Source organism: Mobula hypostoma, chromosome 19 (assembly GCF_963921235.1).
Source record: "Mobula hypostoma chromosome 19, sMobHyp1.1, whole genome shotgun sequence".
Taxonomy (NCBI): domain Eukaryota; kingdom Metazoa; phylum Chordata; class Chondrichthyes; order Myliobatiformes; family Myliobatidae; genus Mobula; species Mobula hypostoma.
Genome location: NC_086115.1, coordinates 37,384,343 through 37,403,385, shown reverse-complemented (window position 1 = coordinate 37,403,385; position 19,043 = coordinate 37,384,343). Strand labels below are relative to the sequence as shown.

General features: G+C 39.5%; 2 protein-coding genes across 5 annotated transcripts in view; one reads left to right on the top strand and one right to left on the bottom strand.

Moving 5' to 3' along the window:
* The window catches only part of pde6c (phosphodiesterase 6C, cGMP-specific, cone, alpha prime), a 37,194-nt gene extending 36,511 nt beyond the window's left edge, over nt 1-683 (top strand). Inside the window, exon 22 of the mRNA XM_063071183.1 lies at nt 631-683. Within this exon, the coding sequence (XP_062927253.1) occupies nt 631-683 (53 nt within the window). The remainder of the gene's footprint in view (nt 1-630) is intronic.
* Nucleotides 684-735: 52 nt separating this feature from the next.
* fra10ac1 (FRA10A associated CGG repeat 1) overlaps nt 736-19,043 on the bottom strand; it is a 67,377-nt gene continuing 49,069 nt past the window's right edge. The window contains exons 14-15 of one of the 4 annotated variants that reach the window (XM_063071703.1): nt 17,097-17,165; nt 736-2,156 (exon numbers count right to left, since the gene is read on the bottom strand). In XM_063071703.1, the coding sequence (XP_062927773.1) occupies nt 17,123-17,165 (43 nt within the window). In that variant the 3' untranslated portion in view covers nt 736-2,156; nt 17,097-17,122. Of the gene's footprint in view, nt 2,157-15,597; nt 17,166-19,043 lie in introns of those variants that run through there. The other 3 variants (XM_063071705.1, XM_063071702.1, XM_063071704.1) reach the window with 3 other exon arrangements.

Sequence of the window (19,043 nt, the reverse complement as noted above, 5' to 3'; positions counted from 1 at the left end):
AGTCGACGTTTCAGGCCGAGACCCTTGGCCTGCTGCGTTCACCAGCAACTTTGATGTGTGTTGCCGGGATTTGACTGCTACTTTTGTCCCTTATTTGGGAGTGAGAAAGTTGGCAACCCTAACTGTAAAAGACATGTTGAGGTGAGTTTATCCCTACTTGAACACCTCGCACACAGCTCTCCACCCCCCAGTCAGTCAGTCCGCAAGAATATTGTCAATATTAAACCGGTCCGCGATGCAAAAATGGTTGGGGACCCCTGATCTAAGACATTCAAAAACTTGTGATACCCTTGACTACCAATGAACTGTCACAGGCTGTCAGGCAACTCAGAGCTCAGGACATGCTGCCCAAGTTTGTTAGTTACTTGCAGTAGATCCCTGTCCAGGATAGGTCATTAGTTTATCTGCTTCTCTGCATCTGGGAAATGTCAATGGGTGGGTCACAAGTTTAGGCAAGATCATCTGGCCCAGAGTTCTGTAGAAAAACATCTAAGCAGATCTTTAATTACATTATTAATGCTACTGAATGAAGTTTTACTTTGGACTTTTTAAGGTATCAGATAAACATAAAGTCAAATTTCTCTCATATTTCTGCAGCAGTAAATGGAGGAGTAGCAGGCGATGGGAAAGGAAACGAGGAAGGCAAACGCGGAGGAAAATCCAGAACATGTGAAATATTTTAATAATTTTTACAAAGCATATATGTTGCAAATTGTTGAACAATGAGCACTGGCATATTGTTTCAAATACTTGTTCAACAAACTCAATAAATCTAACTACCTATCATTTTTAAGGAAAAGTCAACTCTTTTACAGTCAATGATGAATAAACTACCATCCTAATACCACCTTGTTTACATTAGTGTAATTATCCATTAAAGAATGCCAGCTTTTTTTGTTAGCATCACATCCTTTGGAACCAGTTGATTTTGTTAAGTTATTTTAACTGCACTTGATTTTTAGGTTTGCATATATAACAACCCGTGTAGCTATAGAACATTTGAGGCAACATTTAAAAATGGAAATGATCAAAATAAATTTACAACTGAAACATAATCTTTAATTAAAGCCTACTGGTAATGCTGTCACAACAAAGTGGCAAAACATGTCCTGTTTCTTCTGATTACATGTATTTTAGCATTTCATATCTATTTTGATGACAAAATGAGAGGGATTACAATTAAACATACATAATGCAGTTACTATGGAGTGCTCAGGACCTTGAATTAATAATGATTCAAACTGCACATAAATCCAGTCTTTGATTGTGTTATACATTAAAAATTATACATATCAGAAATAAACAACTTGAAAAATCCTGATGAAGGGTCTTGGTCCGAAACGTTGACTGTTTACTCTTTTCCATAGATACTACTTAGCCTGCTGAGTTCCTCTAGCATTTTGTGTGTATAACTATATTGTCAAATGTGCAAAGAAGCAAAAAAAACATAAAGAGGAACTTATGCTTTTAAAACAAGTTTTAAAAACGGTAATGGAGTAATAACATGGACTGAGGGAAAGCAAAATGCTAGGTTTGTACACGCAAATTCCCCTATGGTACAGGGTTTGGGGGTGGGGTGGGGGTGTGGATTACGTTCCTAGAAAATGGCCGGTCTTGTGATTATTTTTGTAACACAAAGCCGCATCAGCTGCACTGCATGAAGAACATGTGTTAAAAACTAATTAACTTCACGAGTTTATATATCTACTTATTTTCCACAAGTTGTGTGAGTGCAAGTTTTATTCTGTATCTCAATATTTTTAGGTCGTGATTGAGCTCTGCAAGGGTGTCTTTCCATTATGTTTAAGGCCATAACTTTGGTGTCATCTGTAATGGCTTTTACCTCAAGCAAAGGTTCAGTAAACTGAAAATGAACTAGTGATAATCTTCAAAATATTTTCCATTATTATATTACATTATGACTTCATTATTTAGAAGTATGAAGAAGAAGTAGTAGTGAAACTTAGTTACCGCCCACTACACTGTTGGTACTTAGGGCAGCAATGAAAGTCCTCCATCTCTTGTGATGTTCAGGGCTTCCTTCATCAAGTCAGTAGCATCCTCTTGGTTTTCACTGCTGTCAGTCATGCAAGTCCTCAGCAGAGACCCAGGAATACTGTTCCTCTCAGATGTAGAAGGATTCTTCATTGCTGTTTCTGTAACAATTTTGTTTTATCAGTCAGGGTTGTTAACCTTAAGCTGGACTCCTGAACCTGGAAGACTGGTGGACTACTCTTAGTCTGTCCTCTACACTTTGACTTGTTTGGCAAGGGTGACTCTAGCAAGAGCAAAAGCCCTGACTCCAGCCAACATAGCTCTCTAGGTCTTTATGTACACAAGCCTCCAAACCATAACAAGTTTGTGGTTCTCTTGGAGAAGTAGTGAAGGAAAAAGTAGAAATTGCAGACTTGTTATTATAACATCACATATGAAAATTACTGAAAATTAATATCAGAGAAAGATGAGGATTGGTCAAATGCATCATTATAATTACTTGCAGATAATTTGAGTTTTTTTGAATTAACCACCATGAAATAGGGATTGCTTATGATATTGTCTAAATGGGATCTCAAGATAATTACACAGTACAAGGTTTTCTTGTGACATAGGTTGCTAACTGGTTGAGTCAGTGTTGGGATATAAGAAAAATATGGATACTAATTGTGATGAGGGTGATTTCTACTGGAACTTCTATTCATCAATATATATCAATAGCTCGGATGAAATGAGTAAAATAGCTACACAAAGCAGACTGTTAACATTAAATGGGATATAAATTGTGTTAAGCACAAAGTTGCAAATGTTGAATGAATGGGCAACTGCATGCAATTATATTGTACTTTTAATATAGAAAACCAGCCCAATCATAGAGAGTTATTATTCTGGGCCACATTTAGACAGAAATGTCAATATAGATATTAAGGGGTGTAAAGAGGGATGGGGTTTAATGAGGAATTCCATACAGAATGCAATACTACCAATGGCCAGCTGATTAAACCTGGGGACATTTCGTGCAGCAGAACTGGAAAGTGCAGCTATCTCAGCAAGTTAAAGGACTGGATAGATTACAGCTAGAGGGAGTACTGAGTCCTAAAATGGTGAGAATTTTAAAGTCAAGGTAATGCTTAACTGGGAGCCAATACAGGAAAGCAACGATGGATGGAAAGAACGTGGTGCAAGTTTAAACAGGCAGAGGTGTTCTCCATGAGCTCATATTTAGTGAGGAAAGAACAAGGCATTGGGATACTCAGATACAAAGGCACACACAAGGGTTATAGTCATAGTCATAATCATACTTTATTGATCCTGGGGGAAAATGGTTTTTGTTACAGTTGCACCATAAATAAATAGTAATAAAACCATAAATAATTAAATAGTAATATGTAAGTTATGCCAGGAAATAAGTCCAGGACCAGCCTATTGGCTCAGGGTGTCTGACCCTCCAAGGGAGGAGTTGTAAAGTTTGATGGCCACGGGCAGGAATGACTTCCTATGACGCTCTGTGCTGCATCTCGGTGGAATGAGTCTCTGGCTGAATGTACTCCTGTGCCCAAACAGTACATTATGTAGTGGATGGGAGACATTGTCCAAGATGGCATGCAACTTGGACAGCATCCTCTTTTCAGACACCACTGTTCATTGGTTGTGGGGCTGAAATAAGCAGAAAGTTGGGTAGTGATATGCATGTGGAATACACAGTGTTAGTGATGATATGAATGTCTAGTCCAAACTTTCTCTAGCCCAGAAATGACATCAAGTTGAAAAACGGCCAAGCGGAATAGAAACAGCAGCTAAATAACAGGTTTATGAAGGGACTGAGTGCTGTGACATGCGGCAGTTGAAAAGCAGTCTGATAATTTATGGACAGTGGGTGAGGGATCAAGAAATTGGTGGCGAGGTTGATCTGGGTGTTGCCAATGTATATAAGCAAACTAATGTTGAGCCAAAGGCCTCAGGTACATTTAAAAAGCATATAAAAGCAGCAGGAGGAGAGGAAAGGCCTTTGTTAATGAATCCCTGGTTACTACTGCATAAATTGATATGAATGGAATCAAGTCGGTGTGGTCCAACACAGGGGAGATTTACAAGATGGTAGTTTTGACAACTGTTTTTAACACCCCAGAAATGTCAATATGAATATGGAAGAAACAATTCACATTTTTCACACTTAGTGGCCTATAAATTTGTGCCTGATATTTTAACGCACAAATCATGCTACTAAAAATGCTCTGAAGTGTTCATGTCCATTTTCAGCCATTTGGTCAGCTGAACCTATAATTCACCTTAACACAGATTTCTTTACCCCATCATATTCCAAGAACAGGATGATATTATCATTATGAATATTTCATCTTAAATACAGAAACTGGATTAAAAAGATACAACTCACGTTCTTCAAAAATAATTTGTATGTCATGCTCAAATGTCTACTGTTCAGTGCAGTCCACCGATCCTTTGATCTGAGAGCCATTAACTGAAGCTTCTTGGGATCACCCATAGCCAAAAGGCATAATAAGCCCACATCATCTGTTTGGGGTTGACCCCAGGAAAACCATGTGCCATTAGCCCCTTACCTCATCATGTGTTCTCATCTCCATGGCAGTCAAATGCTCCCTCAAAATAAGGCACACTATTTCCCAGCCCAGACTATTCTTCATTGACTACAACTCCACCTTCAGTACTATAATTCCGGACAAAGTTACCACCAGATCCCAGATCCTGAGAGTCAATGCCTCCCTCCGCAACTGGATCTTCAACTTCCCAACCCACAGCAATCAGTAAGGATAGGCAGCCAACACCTTTGCCATGATTATTCCCAATATTGGTGCTCCACAAGGATGTATGCTTAGCTCCCTACTCTACTCTTTGTACACTCATGGTTACATGACCAGATTCAGATCAAATTTCATCAACAAGTTTACAGGTGATACCAACTGCACAGGGTCACGACACAAGTAGTGATAATTCAGAGTAAAGGAAGGAGATAGAGCTTAGTGACATGTCATAATAACAAGCTTTCACTCAATGTCAGCAAACCAAAAGAGTTGGCATTAACTTCAGGAAGAGGGATGTTGACAATGCTCCTGCCTGTATCAATGGTGATGAGGTTGAGAGGGTTTGGACTCCAAGTTCCTTGGAGTGAACATCACCAATGGCCTGTCCTGGTCCAACCACAAAGATGCCATGAGGTAAGGAAAGAGTTATGATTCTTCCTTGGTACATGTCAGAATCGAAAATGGAAGTTCGAAGATGAAATGATGGCATTATGAGCTGGAGATATACACAAGTGCACCTCCAGGAGATGAAATAATGAATGTTTTCCTCCTTACAGACCTTTTATCTCTGTTTTCCTAAATTATTCTGACTGGTCTGAAGGTCTTAAGTGATAAGGAGGTGCAGCTGGTACCAATGAAGGTCGAAAAAGCATTGCGGTGATAATTATGTTATGCTTTGAAAGAATCTTAAAGGGTATAAAAGGGGCACTTAATTTGTGCAAGGATAGGGGGGAAGAGATGCCCAGGATGCATCGTCTTAAGCTAGGTCATGACTGGTGACTGGTACTAAGATAGGGAACAGTATATTAAGAGAGTCAGTGTATGTTGAGTCAGTTAGAGAAAGAGAGAAAACAGGTTGCGTGAGAATGCCAGATGAGTTCACTCCTCTGATATAGAAGCGGTCAGCTTGTTTACTGAATGATAAGTATCATTTTGATTTCTGTATGGGCACTACTTTGGACATTTGTTTCCTTTTGTATTTATGCTAGTTGTAATGAAGTGTTTTCTTGTGGCCTTCAACACGTGTGTTGTCTCCATTTGCTTGCAAATACATATGTGAATGCCCTGAGCTGAACCAGGAAAGAACACATAAAGAAATTGTGGAATAATTTTTTGTTACAAATTGGCGTTGCCAGCAGGGCTCAGCAAAATTGATGCTATATTCTGCAAAAAAGACAAATCTGAAGATGAGACTGACATTATGGTACTGGGCAACACCCACGGCTTTGCTGCAGTGGCCAGTATGCTATCTGAGGGTTACCCTCCCACGTGTTGGAGAGCAGAGATGGGGAGTAGGGACGGTGACATCCCAGGCATCGTAGTCACTCTGCTAAGTAAGGTAGGGTTTCCCAACTGGGAAGCAAGTAAGGAAATGCTTGTTGGATTTAGCTGTACGCTTCGAGAACTGTATTTGACTGTATAGGGCAGCAGAGCAAAGATTGTCTGTCTCAAATGACAGAATTGGAATCATGAAGCAGCTAAATCTTACTTTAGCTGAATGTAGGGTGGCCCATGAATGAGCTGACAAGGCCGAAACCTAGCAAGTCACCTGGCGTGTAAGTTGCTCAGAGCGCAGCAAGAGCATTGGACAAAGCTGAGTGATCAGCAGCCAGATCCTATCAAAATGAGAGCACTAATGGCAAAGGGGTGGGACTCCGACAGTTGGGATGGTGATATCCAGTATGATGCTGATACTTTGTGTGTTAATGGCCCTGAAGACCTCCCAAGACCTGAGCAGAACATTACATGTGAGGACCCACCATGACAGGCTCGCCTTGTAATAGTACAGAGTCATAAGACTACAAGGATACATCTCCCTGTTAACTGCTGTCGTCCAGGATATAGTGACCTTAGTGGAAAGAAAGTCACAGGGAGACAAGAAACGATATGCTGTAATAGACCTGGCCAGCGCATTCTTTTCCATTCCTTTGTCGCCAGAGTTCCAGGATTAATTTGCCTTAACATGGGAAGGTAGACAGTACAATTTTACCAGATTTCCTCAAGGATATGTTCATAGCCCTACTGTGTCATGATTGAAAGTGCATGCACTCTTTCACCTGATATACAGGTAGCCCACTATATCAATGACATGGTGCTCAGAGGATCCAACGCAGAGAGGGTAGCTGAAGCCCTGGAAGTACTGGTAAGCCAGATGAGGGACAGGGGATGGATGGTGAATTCACAGAAAATACAGGGGCCAAGCCAGAAGGTCCTGTTTCAGGGTATCCAGTGGGTGTCAGGACATCAAGTAATTCCAGATAAAGTATGGAATAAGATATCTTGAAATGGCTACCCCCATCAAAAAGCAAGAGACTCAAAGGTTTGTGGGGCTATTGGGATACTGGAAGTGGTACATACCACACATAATTGTCCTGTTACGACTTTTATATAAAGTAACTAGGAAGAAAGCAACTTTTGAATGGGGCCCAGAGCAACAACAGGCATTCAACACAGCTAAGGAAGTAGTGGCTGCTCTAACTCACATCTTACAGGGGTGGCTGACTGTCCTATCCCAAGCCTCATGCAATTTTAACAACTTCCTTCACCCCAAGGATCACCCATGACCAGAATGATCAAGTGTACCCCAGAATCAGAGAAGCAAACATTTGCTTTTCCTTTTGTATTTGTACTGGTTCCAACACGACCAAGAAAGCTTACCGATGCTTCTACACCCTCAGTCACTGACCCTTAGCAATTTTTATTGATGTACCATAGAAAGTGTCTTATCGGAATGGCAACTATGCACATCACCCAGGGAACTCAGAGATGTCAACAGAGCTCAGCACAACTTGGAAAGCAGTCTCTTCTCCATGGACTCTGTCTAGCTCTCGCTACCTCAGTATACAGCAGCCAGCAGAATCAAAATTTGCTTCATGACTTGACAAAAATAGTATCTATTTTAACTTCTCTAGGTTTACTCAGAACCATTCCTTACACTTGGTATGTTTACCATTGATCTCCCCCTAAAATCAACTTTGGTAATACCTCCCCCCCGCCCCCCAAAGTGTTTGAAATTCTGCTGCCAGTACTTTCCAACAGCACGTTTTACTCAGCCATTACCTTGTATTTGCTGACATTTGCTCCTGATATCCAAGGGCACAATAGTGAAATTCTCATCTGTATTTAAATCATTGGTCCATTTGTACCGCCTTAATAATTGTTGCTCCTCTAACTTTGGCCTCATTGCACCATGAAAGGTTGTATTTTCCTATAATCCCTTCCTTCACCTTCTGTTCCGAACTCTCTCCACCTCCTCCTACTTTAAAAGGCCTCCTAAACATCATGACAATTTTTAATCACCATTTTTGTAATAGGGTATCCATCTATTTCTGTGAAGCACTGTGATATATTTTCTCTGTAAAATGTGTTTCATAAATAGAAGTAATGAATATTCATAAGAAGTAAAAGGCTTTTTGGTTCCTACTGAGGCTTTCAACAGCCAGTCAGCAGTACAATTATTAACTTCTGGAGGAAAAAGTATCATATTCAAGAATGAGTCTTCCACCATTTGATTCTTCTAACTGGCTGGATATTGTGATTGACAGAAATGTCGATTACACCCTAATTTTATTTGTCATCTTGCATGATTATTTCTAATACTGTTGCTTTATAAGGAGGCATCCTTAGCTCCCTTCTTCACTCCCTGTACACTTATGACTACGTGACGAGATTCAGCTCTAACTACATCAACAAGTTTACAGGTGATACCACTGCAGTGGGCCACATCTTTCAATATATTGGAACACTGCTTGTAGCAGCTTTGGGTACAGTCGTTTTTTAGTGCATGCTTTTAATGTTCATAGCAAAATTGAGAGAATTTAATAACACATGATGGGCAATTCCATAATGATGGTGTGTACAGCTTGTGATTTTACAACATTGGCATTTCTGCTGAAATCAATACAGCATTTGATAACTGTAAGGAAATACGATGCAGCAAAGCCAGCAGGGCACATGGATGTATGCAGATTGTTTCGAATTGGATTGGGAATTTAGCCAAGCTTTAAAGATGGACTTAGACTTAATCCTTTAATCTTTTGCTTTGAAGTACCCTATATATACTTAACCTCATTGAAGGTGGTTGGCTATATAGATTCTTCAAGGATATTTCAGAAAGTAGTTCAATGTTGTTATAAATCAAGAACATATAACACAATGATTAGAACATTTTTCTTTTTCCATTTCTGCATCTATTGAACATTAGATTTCTCATTAAAACCAACAGTTTACATTCATGTAGATTTCACTTCTCTCCTTTTGAGTTTTCTGTCACTACTCATATTGGGGAGGACCTCAGTTGTCACCCGCTTGCTTTACATTTTGGTGCTATACTTCATTACGCAACTGTGTCCCACTGATGATAAAGGGATCTTACATGGTATCCTAGCAGAGAAGCTAGAGTTTTATTTACAAGAAATCTATTGAATATCAGATGGAGTCCAATTTCTTTCTCTTAACTCACATAAAAATGATTTGATGCTGCTTCACAAAACTGTCTCTTATTGGCGACAGGAATTCCTGGACTACTGAACTGCTCCTTTTTTAAAAGATTTAAAATGGACACAGTGATATACTCTTACAATCAAAGGTCTGATCGTTGCAGAGTTCAATATGTGATTGGCTTCTATACTTTATGAAACATTATTGATTTCTATTTTAGTTATTTCCTTTCTTCTTTTTGGGAAAATAAATAGATATAACCATGTGATTAGATATGTAATCAATAGCTTCAAGTTGCAATTGAAGTGTTTCTAGGGAAGTGCGCCTTTATGTAGCTCTCTTTATTTTATTGTATTTATTTATATAGAAACACAGTGCAGAAGAGGCCTTCCAGCCCAGTGAGCCATTTTACAATGACTAATTAACCACCTACTAACAGGAATGTCTTCAGACTGTAGGAGGAAATGGGAGCATCTGGAGGAAACCCATGCACTAATGAGAAAACTTCTTACAGACGATACAGTAAATTAACTCTGAACTCCAATGCCCCAAACTGTAATAGCATTGCATAAACCACTATGCTACTGTGGCACACCCTTCTCATCTCAACATTTCCAATTTCTCACTTCCAATTCTCATTATCAGTAATTCTCAGCTAATTAGACCTTTGATTACATGGCTTTTCCTCTTTTAATTCCCATCTTCCTATGTCAGTTTTATATCCATAACCCTCTAGCCACTCAATAATTAGAATCAATTTTGGTATTGGTAATCTAATTTTCTGCCCTTTTCTCCTCAGAAGCTTCAGTTTAACTTCAAACGCCAATGCTTGCAGAATGTGTAAATACAACATGATTAAATTGTCCAGCCCGAAGGCTTCACCATCCACTGCAGCATCAAATGAGATAGGATTTGCTTCACAATTAACTCATTGTAATGATGGACATGCTGGCTCTGTCTCTGACTTGCTTCCTCAACCTGGAATATCTGGCAGTGAAGTGTCACCTGTTATAAAGTGGTGAGCACTACAAAGGTATGGTCAAGGGAGGTGAACAAGCATTTACAGCACTATTTTGAATTGGTGGACTGGACAATATTCAGAGACTAATCTTTGGCCATCACTGACTTCATCAAGACCTCTGTGGATGAATGTATGTCTTTGGGAACATAATGAACTTTCCTAACCAGAAGTCCTGGATGAATTAGGGAATTGGCAGTCTGCTAAATCTGAGAGTCAAGAGCAGCAATCCAGAATCCTACAAAAAGTCCTCGTGCAACCTATAGATGGCCATTGTGAGAGTGAAAAGGCAACTCCATGTAAAGTTAGGTTAGACATATTCAGATGCACAACAAATGTTGCAGGGTTTGCACATCATTTCTTCCTATACGGTGAAATTTAACAGCATAAATGGCAGTGATACTTCACTCCCCGATGAGCTCAATGCCTTTTACACATGCTTTGAAACAGAGGGTAACACTAAACCTCTGCGAATGCCCACAGCATTCCGTGACCCTGTGACTTAAGTCTTAGACGTTGACATCAGAACTTCTTTCAACAAAGTGAACTCTTGCAAGGCCTCAAGCTCTGATGGTATATCTGGCTGGTATTGAAATCCATGTCAACCAACTGGCTGGAGTGTTCAAAGACATCTTCAACCTCTCACCTCTTTCAAACGGGCATAAATCATACTGGAGCCCAAGAAGAGCAGGGTGAGCTGCCTCAACGACTACTGCCTGGTAGCACTTACATCAAATGTGATAAAGTGCACTGAGAGGTTGGTTATGGCTAGAATTCATTCGTTTGAGCAAGGGGATAAAAATTGCTGCAATATACAGTACCTACTGCCACAACAGGTCTATAGAGGATGCAATCTCAGTTACTCTACTCTGTTTTGCAGCACCCAGACAATAGCAATATCTACAGTAGAGTTTGTAATTACACCAGAGTTGTAATATTAGTCAGCTCCATCATGGGTACTAGCCTCCATAGTATCCAAGACATCTTCAAAGAGCAGTGCCTCAAAAAGGTGGAGTCCATCATTTAGGACCCCTATCACCCAGGACATGCCCTCTTCTCATTGTTACATCAAGAAGGAGGCACAGAAGCCTGAAGGCACACACACAATGATTCAGGACCAGCTTCTTTCCCTCTGCCATCAGATTTCTAAATGGACATTGAAACCATGAACACTACCTCACTTCTTTTTTATTTCTGCTTTGGCACTACTTATTTAATCTAAATATTTTATACATATATATTTTTATATTCACAGTTTTTTCCTATATTTATCATGTATTGCATTGCACTGGTGCCGCTAAGTTAACATATTTCAAAACATGCTGGTGATATTAAAACCTGATTCTGATTTATGACTGTGTGGCTAAGCACAGTTCAAACGCCATTTATAAATTCACAGATGGCAATGAGGAAACATACAGGAGTGAGATAGCTGGTTGAATGGTCACAGTAACCTCACATTTAACGTCAGCAAGACCAAGGAATTGATTGTGGACTTCAAGAAGGGAAAGTTGGAAGAAAACACACAGTCCTCATCCACACTAGTTTGTTATTTCCTTTTTTTTGCACTATTTATTGTGTAATTTATCTCTTGCACTGTGCTGCAGTAGCAATACAATAAATTTCACAACATACAGGTCAGAGATAATAAGCCCAATTCTAATAAATTTACTCAGACAGTTTTTGTTCTAAATGAGAACAGATTAATAGATCAACACAAAATTGGAGCACAGCATTCTAAATGTAAGATCTTACATACAAAAGTATATGTGGTCTATTCATTTTAATATATTGGAGGCATCTAAAACAATGGAATGAACCAATTTATCTTGGAGACAAATATAAGAAAAAAATTATTTCAACTTTTTAAATTTTATTCATTTTTAAGAACTGTTGCTTGATTTTATTTAATTAATAAATGTCTTCCTTCTGCTGTAATTCTGCTAGATAGGTTTATGAGGAAAATCCTATTAGGGAAACCAGTTTTCTAACTTGTGGACAGTTCATTATATAATTCATCTGATCTATATTGTAATAGAAAAATAAATTTAGTTCAGAATGACTTTCTGAGAACATGTCCAATGGTAAATCTGCTCTATATACTACTGAACAATAGGTATGGACAAAGAATCCGACAGAACTAAAGTTAATTTAAAACACAGGAATACCATATCACAGTATACTGTGCTTGCATGTTGTATATTCCACAATAGGATTAGAATTTAAGAAGGGCCTAGTGTATTAGTTCTCCCTATCTGTGCTAAGTAGATCAGAAATCTTACAGATGAATGTCAATCCGCAATAACACAGAACTTGTGATACAAGGCAGTAAAATATTCAGATAAGCCCCAATCATTGAAAAGGCTTTTTAAATGCCTCAATCTCTGTTTAAGTGTTACACTGTGAATAAAGTATTCAGTAAGACTTCATACTTTGAGTGAAGTATTTCTCAAAACTTACATTAATGGATACAGCAAACCAATTAAAATAAATGGATAATTCAAGTATACGAATATTAATAATACATATAATCATGCTTTAATATTTTGCATTTTAATACTGTATTATTGAAAATTTTCTTTACTATATTGCAAAAGCTCACATAACTCATATCACTGTGAAAATATCATTCTAGTCCTTTTATGCAACTATACTAATAGCGAATTTCTGCCCTTCTGTCAACTCACCTTTATCATTCAATCTTCCACAATTTTGAACAGCTCTGTTATTCCAATTAATTTGTACCACTTTGTTTTAATTAGAAGTTTCTCATCAAAATCATGTAATTTCATGCCTGGCTTTATCTAAAGTTGCAGTATTTCAACATGCCCGAACTTCTCAGAATTGTAGAACATCGACAACTCCTCCGTAGAGATCATTAACAGCACCAAATTTCTTGGTGTTCACCTGGCGAAGAATCTCACCTGGTCCCTCAACACCAGCTCCATAGTAAAGAAGGCCCAGCAGTGTCTCTACTTTCTGCGGAGGCTGAGAAAATCCATCTCCCACCCCCCATCCCCACCACATTCTACAGAGGTTGTATTGAGAGCATCCTGAGCAGCTGCATCACTGCCTGTTTTGGAAATTGCACCATCTCGGATCGCAAGACCCTGCAGCGGATAGTGAGGTCAGCTGAGAAGGTCATCGGGGTCTCTCTTCCTGCCATTACAGACATTTACACCACACGCTGCATCCGTAAAGTAAACAGCATTATGAAGGACCCCACGCACCCCTCATACAAACTCTTCTCCCTCCTGCCATCTGGCAAAAGGCACTGAAGTATTCGGGCTCTCACGACCAGACTATGTAACAGTTTCTTCCCCCAAGTCATCAGACTCCTCAATACCCAGAGCCTGAACTGACACCAACCTACTGCCCTCCCGGTTGGGCGGGAGGAGAAGATAGCAGCGCGCCGCGCGCACGCAGCTCTCCAGTGAAAATGATATCATCTCTGTTAAATAGGGACCGTGGACAATTCTGATTTGATGGGGACAGACGTGAAAGCACAGAGGAACATCTGGAGAAATTTCTGAAACGCCCATTCGCTGCCGCTGTTACTGGGCAATCGAGAATCTTCCAGAGGGAAGGCCCCAAAATCCCCAGCTTTGCCTGCTGCTGGCGACCGAGATTGAGGTCGAATCACTCGGATAGAGATGGTGCTCGGTACTCGGTGTCGGAGGGCTGATCAGAGGCTTGAAGTTTTCGGATGACTCAGAGTAGGACTGTGGTCAGGCATGGCAGGGAGAGTCTTCTTGCTTCTCCCGTCTGCGTGAGATGTGGGACATTCAAGAGACTTTGAACTTTTTACTGTGCTTTATCGAGTTATGGTATTGTTGCACTGTTGTAACTATATGTTATAATTATGTGGTTTTGTTAGTTTTTTCAGCCTTGATCTGTCCTGTGTTTTGTGATACCACACCAGAGGAATATTGTATCATTTCTTAATGCATGCATTACTAAATGACAATAAAAGAGGACTGCATGTCCTCATAATCTAATAACACTGTGCGTATTGTCTTGTTTATTATTTATAGTAATGCCTGCACTGTTTTGTGCACTTTATGCAGTCCTGGGTAGGTCTGTAGTCTAGTGTAGTTTTGTGTTTGTTTTACGTAGTTCAGTGTAGTTTTTGTATTGTTCCTGTAGCACCATGGTCCTCGAAAACGTTGTCTCCTTTTTACCAGCAGTTATGGTCGAAATGACAATAAAAAGTGACTTGACTTGACTTGAAATCTGAAGATGAACCAATGTAATGTGTACATTTCCTTTCAACTCCCAGTTAAATAACCACAAGCTCCACAAGTACAAGTCCATTTTACACCTTTAATCATCCTTTTCATGTTTTCCCTCTTGATTACTTCAATTTAACAATAAGAATTCATCTACTTTTCCTTTCCTCTCCCCCAAATATGTTTTTCCATATTTCTCTATGAACCTTTGAATTGCAGTTCCCACATTTATGCCAAGTACCTGCTGAAATACAGGTTTCCCCCGCCATTCAAAGGTAGAGCGTTCCAATGAAAAGGTTCCTAAGCTGGAATGTCGTAAAGTGAAGAAGCAATTACCATTTATTTATATGGGAAAGTTTTGTGAACGTTCGCAGACCCAAAAATAACCTACCAAATCATGCCAAATAACACATAAAACCTAAAATAACAGTAACATATAGTAAAGGCAGGAATGATATGATAAATACACAGCCTATATAAAGTAGAAATACTTTTCCACAATCACTGCCTGCACTGTTATCCGTAGTGGAAATCTCACACAAGCACCGTTGGCAAAAACATGGCGCAAGTGCTCTCGGCAGAAAATCTCACGCAAGCGCTGTTGGAAAAAACACTCTCTCTAGTAACCTTTAAGCTATGAAGCTGCCAAATCATACCAAATAACCTGTAAAGATACGCAGCCGATATAAAGTAGAAATAATGTATGTACAGTGTAGTATCACTTACGGGAATTGGGAAGACAGGTTGCCAAGCACACTGATTATGGTGTGTTAGGCTGAGTCGTCGGATTTTGGGTGGTGCAGTGGCCCCCACCCTCCCAGCAGCAACCCGATACCGATCTGCGAAGCATGCAGCGGTAGCCGCGAGGTACACAACACATCTTTAAGAAAAAAGCCGAAATAAACATGCTAATTAATTAGGTGCCGCCCAGCACGGAATTGTCGGCCCAGATCAGAGGCGATTGCATCGACATTTATGTGTTGGGCGGCACCTAATAATTTCGGCTTTTTTCTTAAAGATGTGCTGTGTGCCTCCCGGCTACCGCTGCATTCTCTGCAAATTGGTATCTGTCCGCGGCCTGGGGGTTGGGGTGGTGGGACACTGGGGTGTCATCTCATCGTCGTCTGTTTCCATTAGGGCAGGCAGCTCATCTTCTCCTATGACTGCCTGCCTCGATGTCGAAGGTCGAGGTTCGTTGTCTGCTGTGGCTGATGTGGAAGGCTTGCTTGACTGCTGAGCCTCGCGCATTTTTCTACCATACAGTTCTTTGTAAGCACTCAAACCATCCTGCAAATATCCCCTAAACCTACGTACCCTTTCAAAATTAAAGTCGTACTTTATCATTGCAGCGAAAATCTCATGCAGTTGCTTCACGTTCAGTTTGCTACCGCATTCGGTTTCGATTATTATCCTTTCCTCTTCCAATTGCATCAGCTTTTAATCTATCAGTTCTTGGTCATGGGATGCCAAAACCTCTTCAACATCGTCTTCGTCAACTTCCACAAGCCAAACTCACGTTATCCTTGCTTCATTCGCCACGATCAAAACGCTTAATTATGTCTAGTTTTACACTAAGTGTAATACCCTTATGTGCTCTTTCAGGCTTTTCCGACACCTTAGAACTCATCTTGCAAATGGCTGCTCACAGGCACGTGTTTAAGCAACGCTGGCAAGAATGACGTTCCGAATCTGGGAGAGAGCAGCTGCTCGGGGCGCGCGCTGCCTTTTATCGTGCTCTGATTTTTTATCATGCGCTGATTTTCTTCGTAACAGTGAAAACACCTTCTGTTAGCGAAAACAGGGAACTAATGTAGGTCTTTCATAACAGTGACGTTTCGTAAAGCGAACGTTTGAAAAGCAGGGGACACCTGTAATCTATATTTTGCTAATATTCAGTAATTCCCTCCATATCATTGTGCATACAGAGAACAATATTTTTACCTTGGGAGAGAGAAGACAACAAAGGTTATGAAAGATTGCGATGAAGTTTAAATGTACAGTGGTTTATTTATGAGGAAAATTCAGTTGCACAATAAGTGGCATAGCATTAATATAAAAAGTTGCACAAGAAATAACTTTCTTAAACCTATACAAATCAGCCTCTCAAAACAACAGAGAATATGCAATTTATTACTATATTTATATAAACTACAGACACTTCACTAATTACTCTCTGGGATTTCATTGACAATTAAGCATCTTTCTGAAAGATACCAAATATTTTCAACTAATAAAAAATAAATTAATAAAAAGTGTATTTAAACCCTGTTGACCTATCTAAAGAGCAAGTCTATTGAGTTATTAGATAGCCCATTCCCCTTTATCTGGAATATTATCTTTGAAATTTCTGAGGAATATAGAGATTCCCCAAGATGACCTCAACATATTACTAAATGTAGCAATTAGCAGTTCCTCTGTGAACATTACATTGTAATTAATTCATACAAAATATTTATCTTCTCAATTTGTTGGTTTTGATTTACACTGTTCAATTTTCAGGGTTTTCTCCTGTTTTAAGTGAAACATAAAATGCACTGCTTGTGTAAAATTATGTTTCAGAATGAAAGGACAAATTGATATTTGAGTAATAATTAAGATATCTTCTTTTGGAACAAAATGAATGAAGTAATTAACCTTTGGTATCTTCTTCACAGCACAGGTCACAGAAACATGTCTTCAAAATATTCATCAAATTCATCCTCCCTGCAGATGAAGGATAGAGTTTATCATAATTTTCATTTCATTATTTGATCTTTTGTGGTATTGCTCACAAACAAGTCATCTGTCTTCCTGTTGTCTCTAATCCCCATCTCTATATATGACTCCAACAGTATTTGTCTTATCTTCAACTCTGTTTTCATGCTTCTCTCAGACAGCCATCCTTGCAATATTTTGTTTTCTGAATGCTACCAAACTGTGATAAAATCACAATTAACCTCATCTTTGGGACAGAATTCTGACTTTAACCTTTCTGCACCATGCATTTCCTTGACAGCTATTCTCAATACCTTTATGTCCTGCTCATGTTAACAAAATACTGTTTTCCTCAGTGACCTCAGACTGCTTTTCTCATAGGATGATCTCTTGATTAATATTTCTGTCAAAGCTCTGCTGAAACATAACTGATAATAATTAATGAAAAAATCCTTCCAATTGACTCAAGAAATAAGAATTACTTGGAAATAGTCAAAAATTAATAGGAGATCTTGCTACACAAGGAAATTATGGACGAAACTATACCTGTGTCAGTGATATTTATGTCATTACGTCAGAAGCATAGGTTCATTAAGACCAAATACAGTATGCAACAACACTGAAGATTTCAGGGGCAAGGGTGACAAACACAAGTATCGAATAGTTAGCATATGCTTTGCTTACTAACAGCATTACCATGACGTATTAAAAATTGCATGCAAGTCTCAACTTCATATAACTAAACAATTGTATTTAATCCTGGTTAGCATATTTGTGTGGAGTTCGTTGTTGAGGAGAAAAAAAGCATTAAATCAAATCAAATCAAATAGTTGATAAAGGAGGCATCTGGCCTATGCATGTGCCAATTAAAAAATAACTACCCAAACTAATTGTACTTTCTAGCACTGCATCAGTAGCTCTGCATGATAGCCCTTCAAGTATCTTTTAAATGTGATGCCTTTCAAATAACTGTCAGAAACTTCAATAAAGCGTGTTTGAAGAAATCCCTGCCCAGTTATTATCAACATATCACCTGCAGCACAATGGGTCCCAACCCAGTCGACCACTGTTATACTACGATTAGGAATGTCTACCTCTCCATCCCTAGACCACATTTTGGGAAATGTGATCATCTGGCTGTCATCCTTTTACCTGCATACAGGCAGAGGCTAAGGAGCAAGACTCTAAAAATAAAGACAACAAAGCCATGGTTGTGGGAGGCAGATGAGCAGCTATAGGATTGCTTCAAGTCAGTGGACTGGGTTGTGTTCAAGGAGACGTCAGAATGAATACACCATAGTTGTCACAGACTTTATAAAAACAATTGGAGATGAGTGCATCCCCACAAAATCATTTAGTCTTCCCCAGTCAGAAGCCTGGAATGAACCAAGATACCTGCAATCTGCCAAGGGCCAGATCAGTGGCATTCAGGTCTGGTAACCAAGTAAAGTTCAGATACAATCTCTGGAAAGCCACCTCAAATGCTAAGTGGCAATAATGTACCAAACTTGAATCACTGAAGGTTGCTCGACAGCTGAGGCAGGGCTTGAGTGGAATCACCTCCTACAAAGTGAAACCAAGCAACGTAGGTGATGTGACGAAAAACCAAGTTATCAGAAGATTGATGCTGATGAGAGAGATAAGAGAGACAAAGGGAGAAGCGTTCAAAATGTTAATGAGAGACGAGAGAGATTAACGAAAAGAGACACATTTCCGAGTACTGACAGACCGGTTGCTTTGAACCTGAACTGTTTGAAGTTTGATGGACAGGCGATACCCCAGCAGGGGGATAAAAGGAACAGGTTCACTAAGGCACGACAGACACCATGAGATCAGGAGATAACGAGACCCTGGAAGTGCGGTGTGCCCCCACAAGTTGGTGGGAGT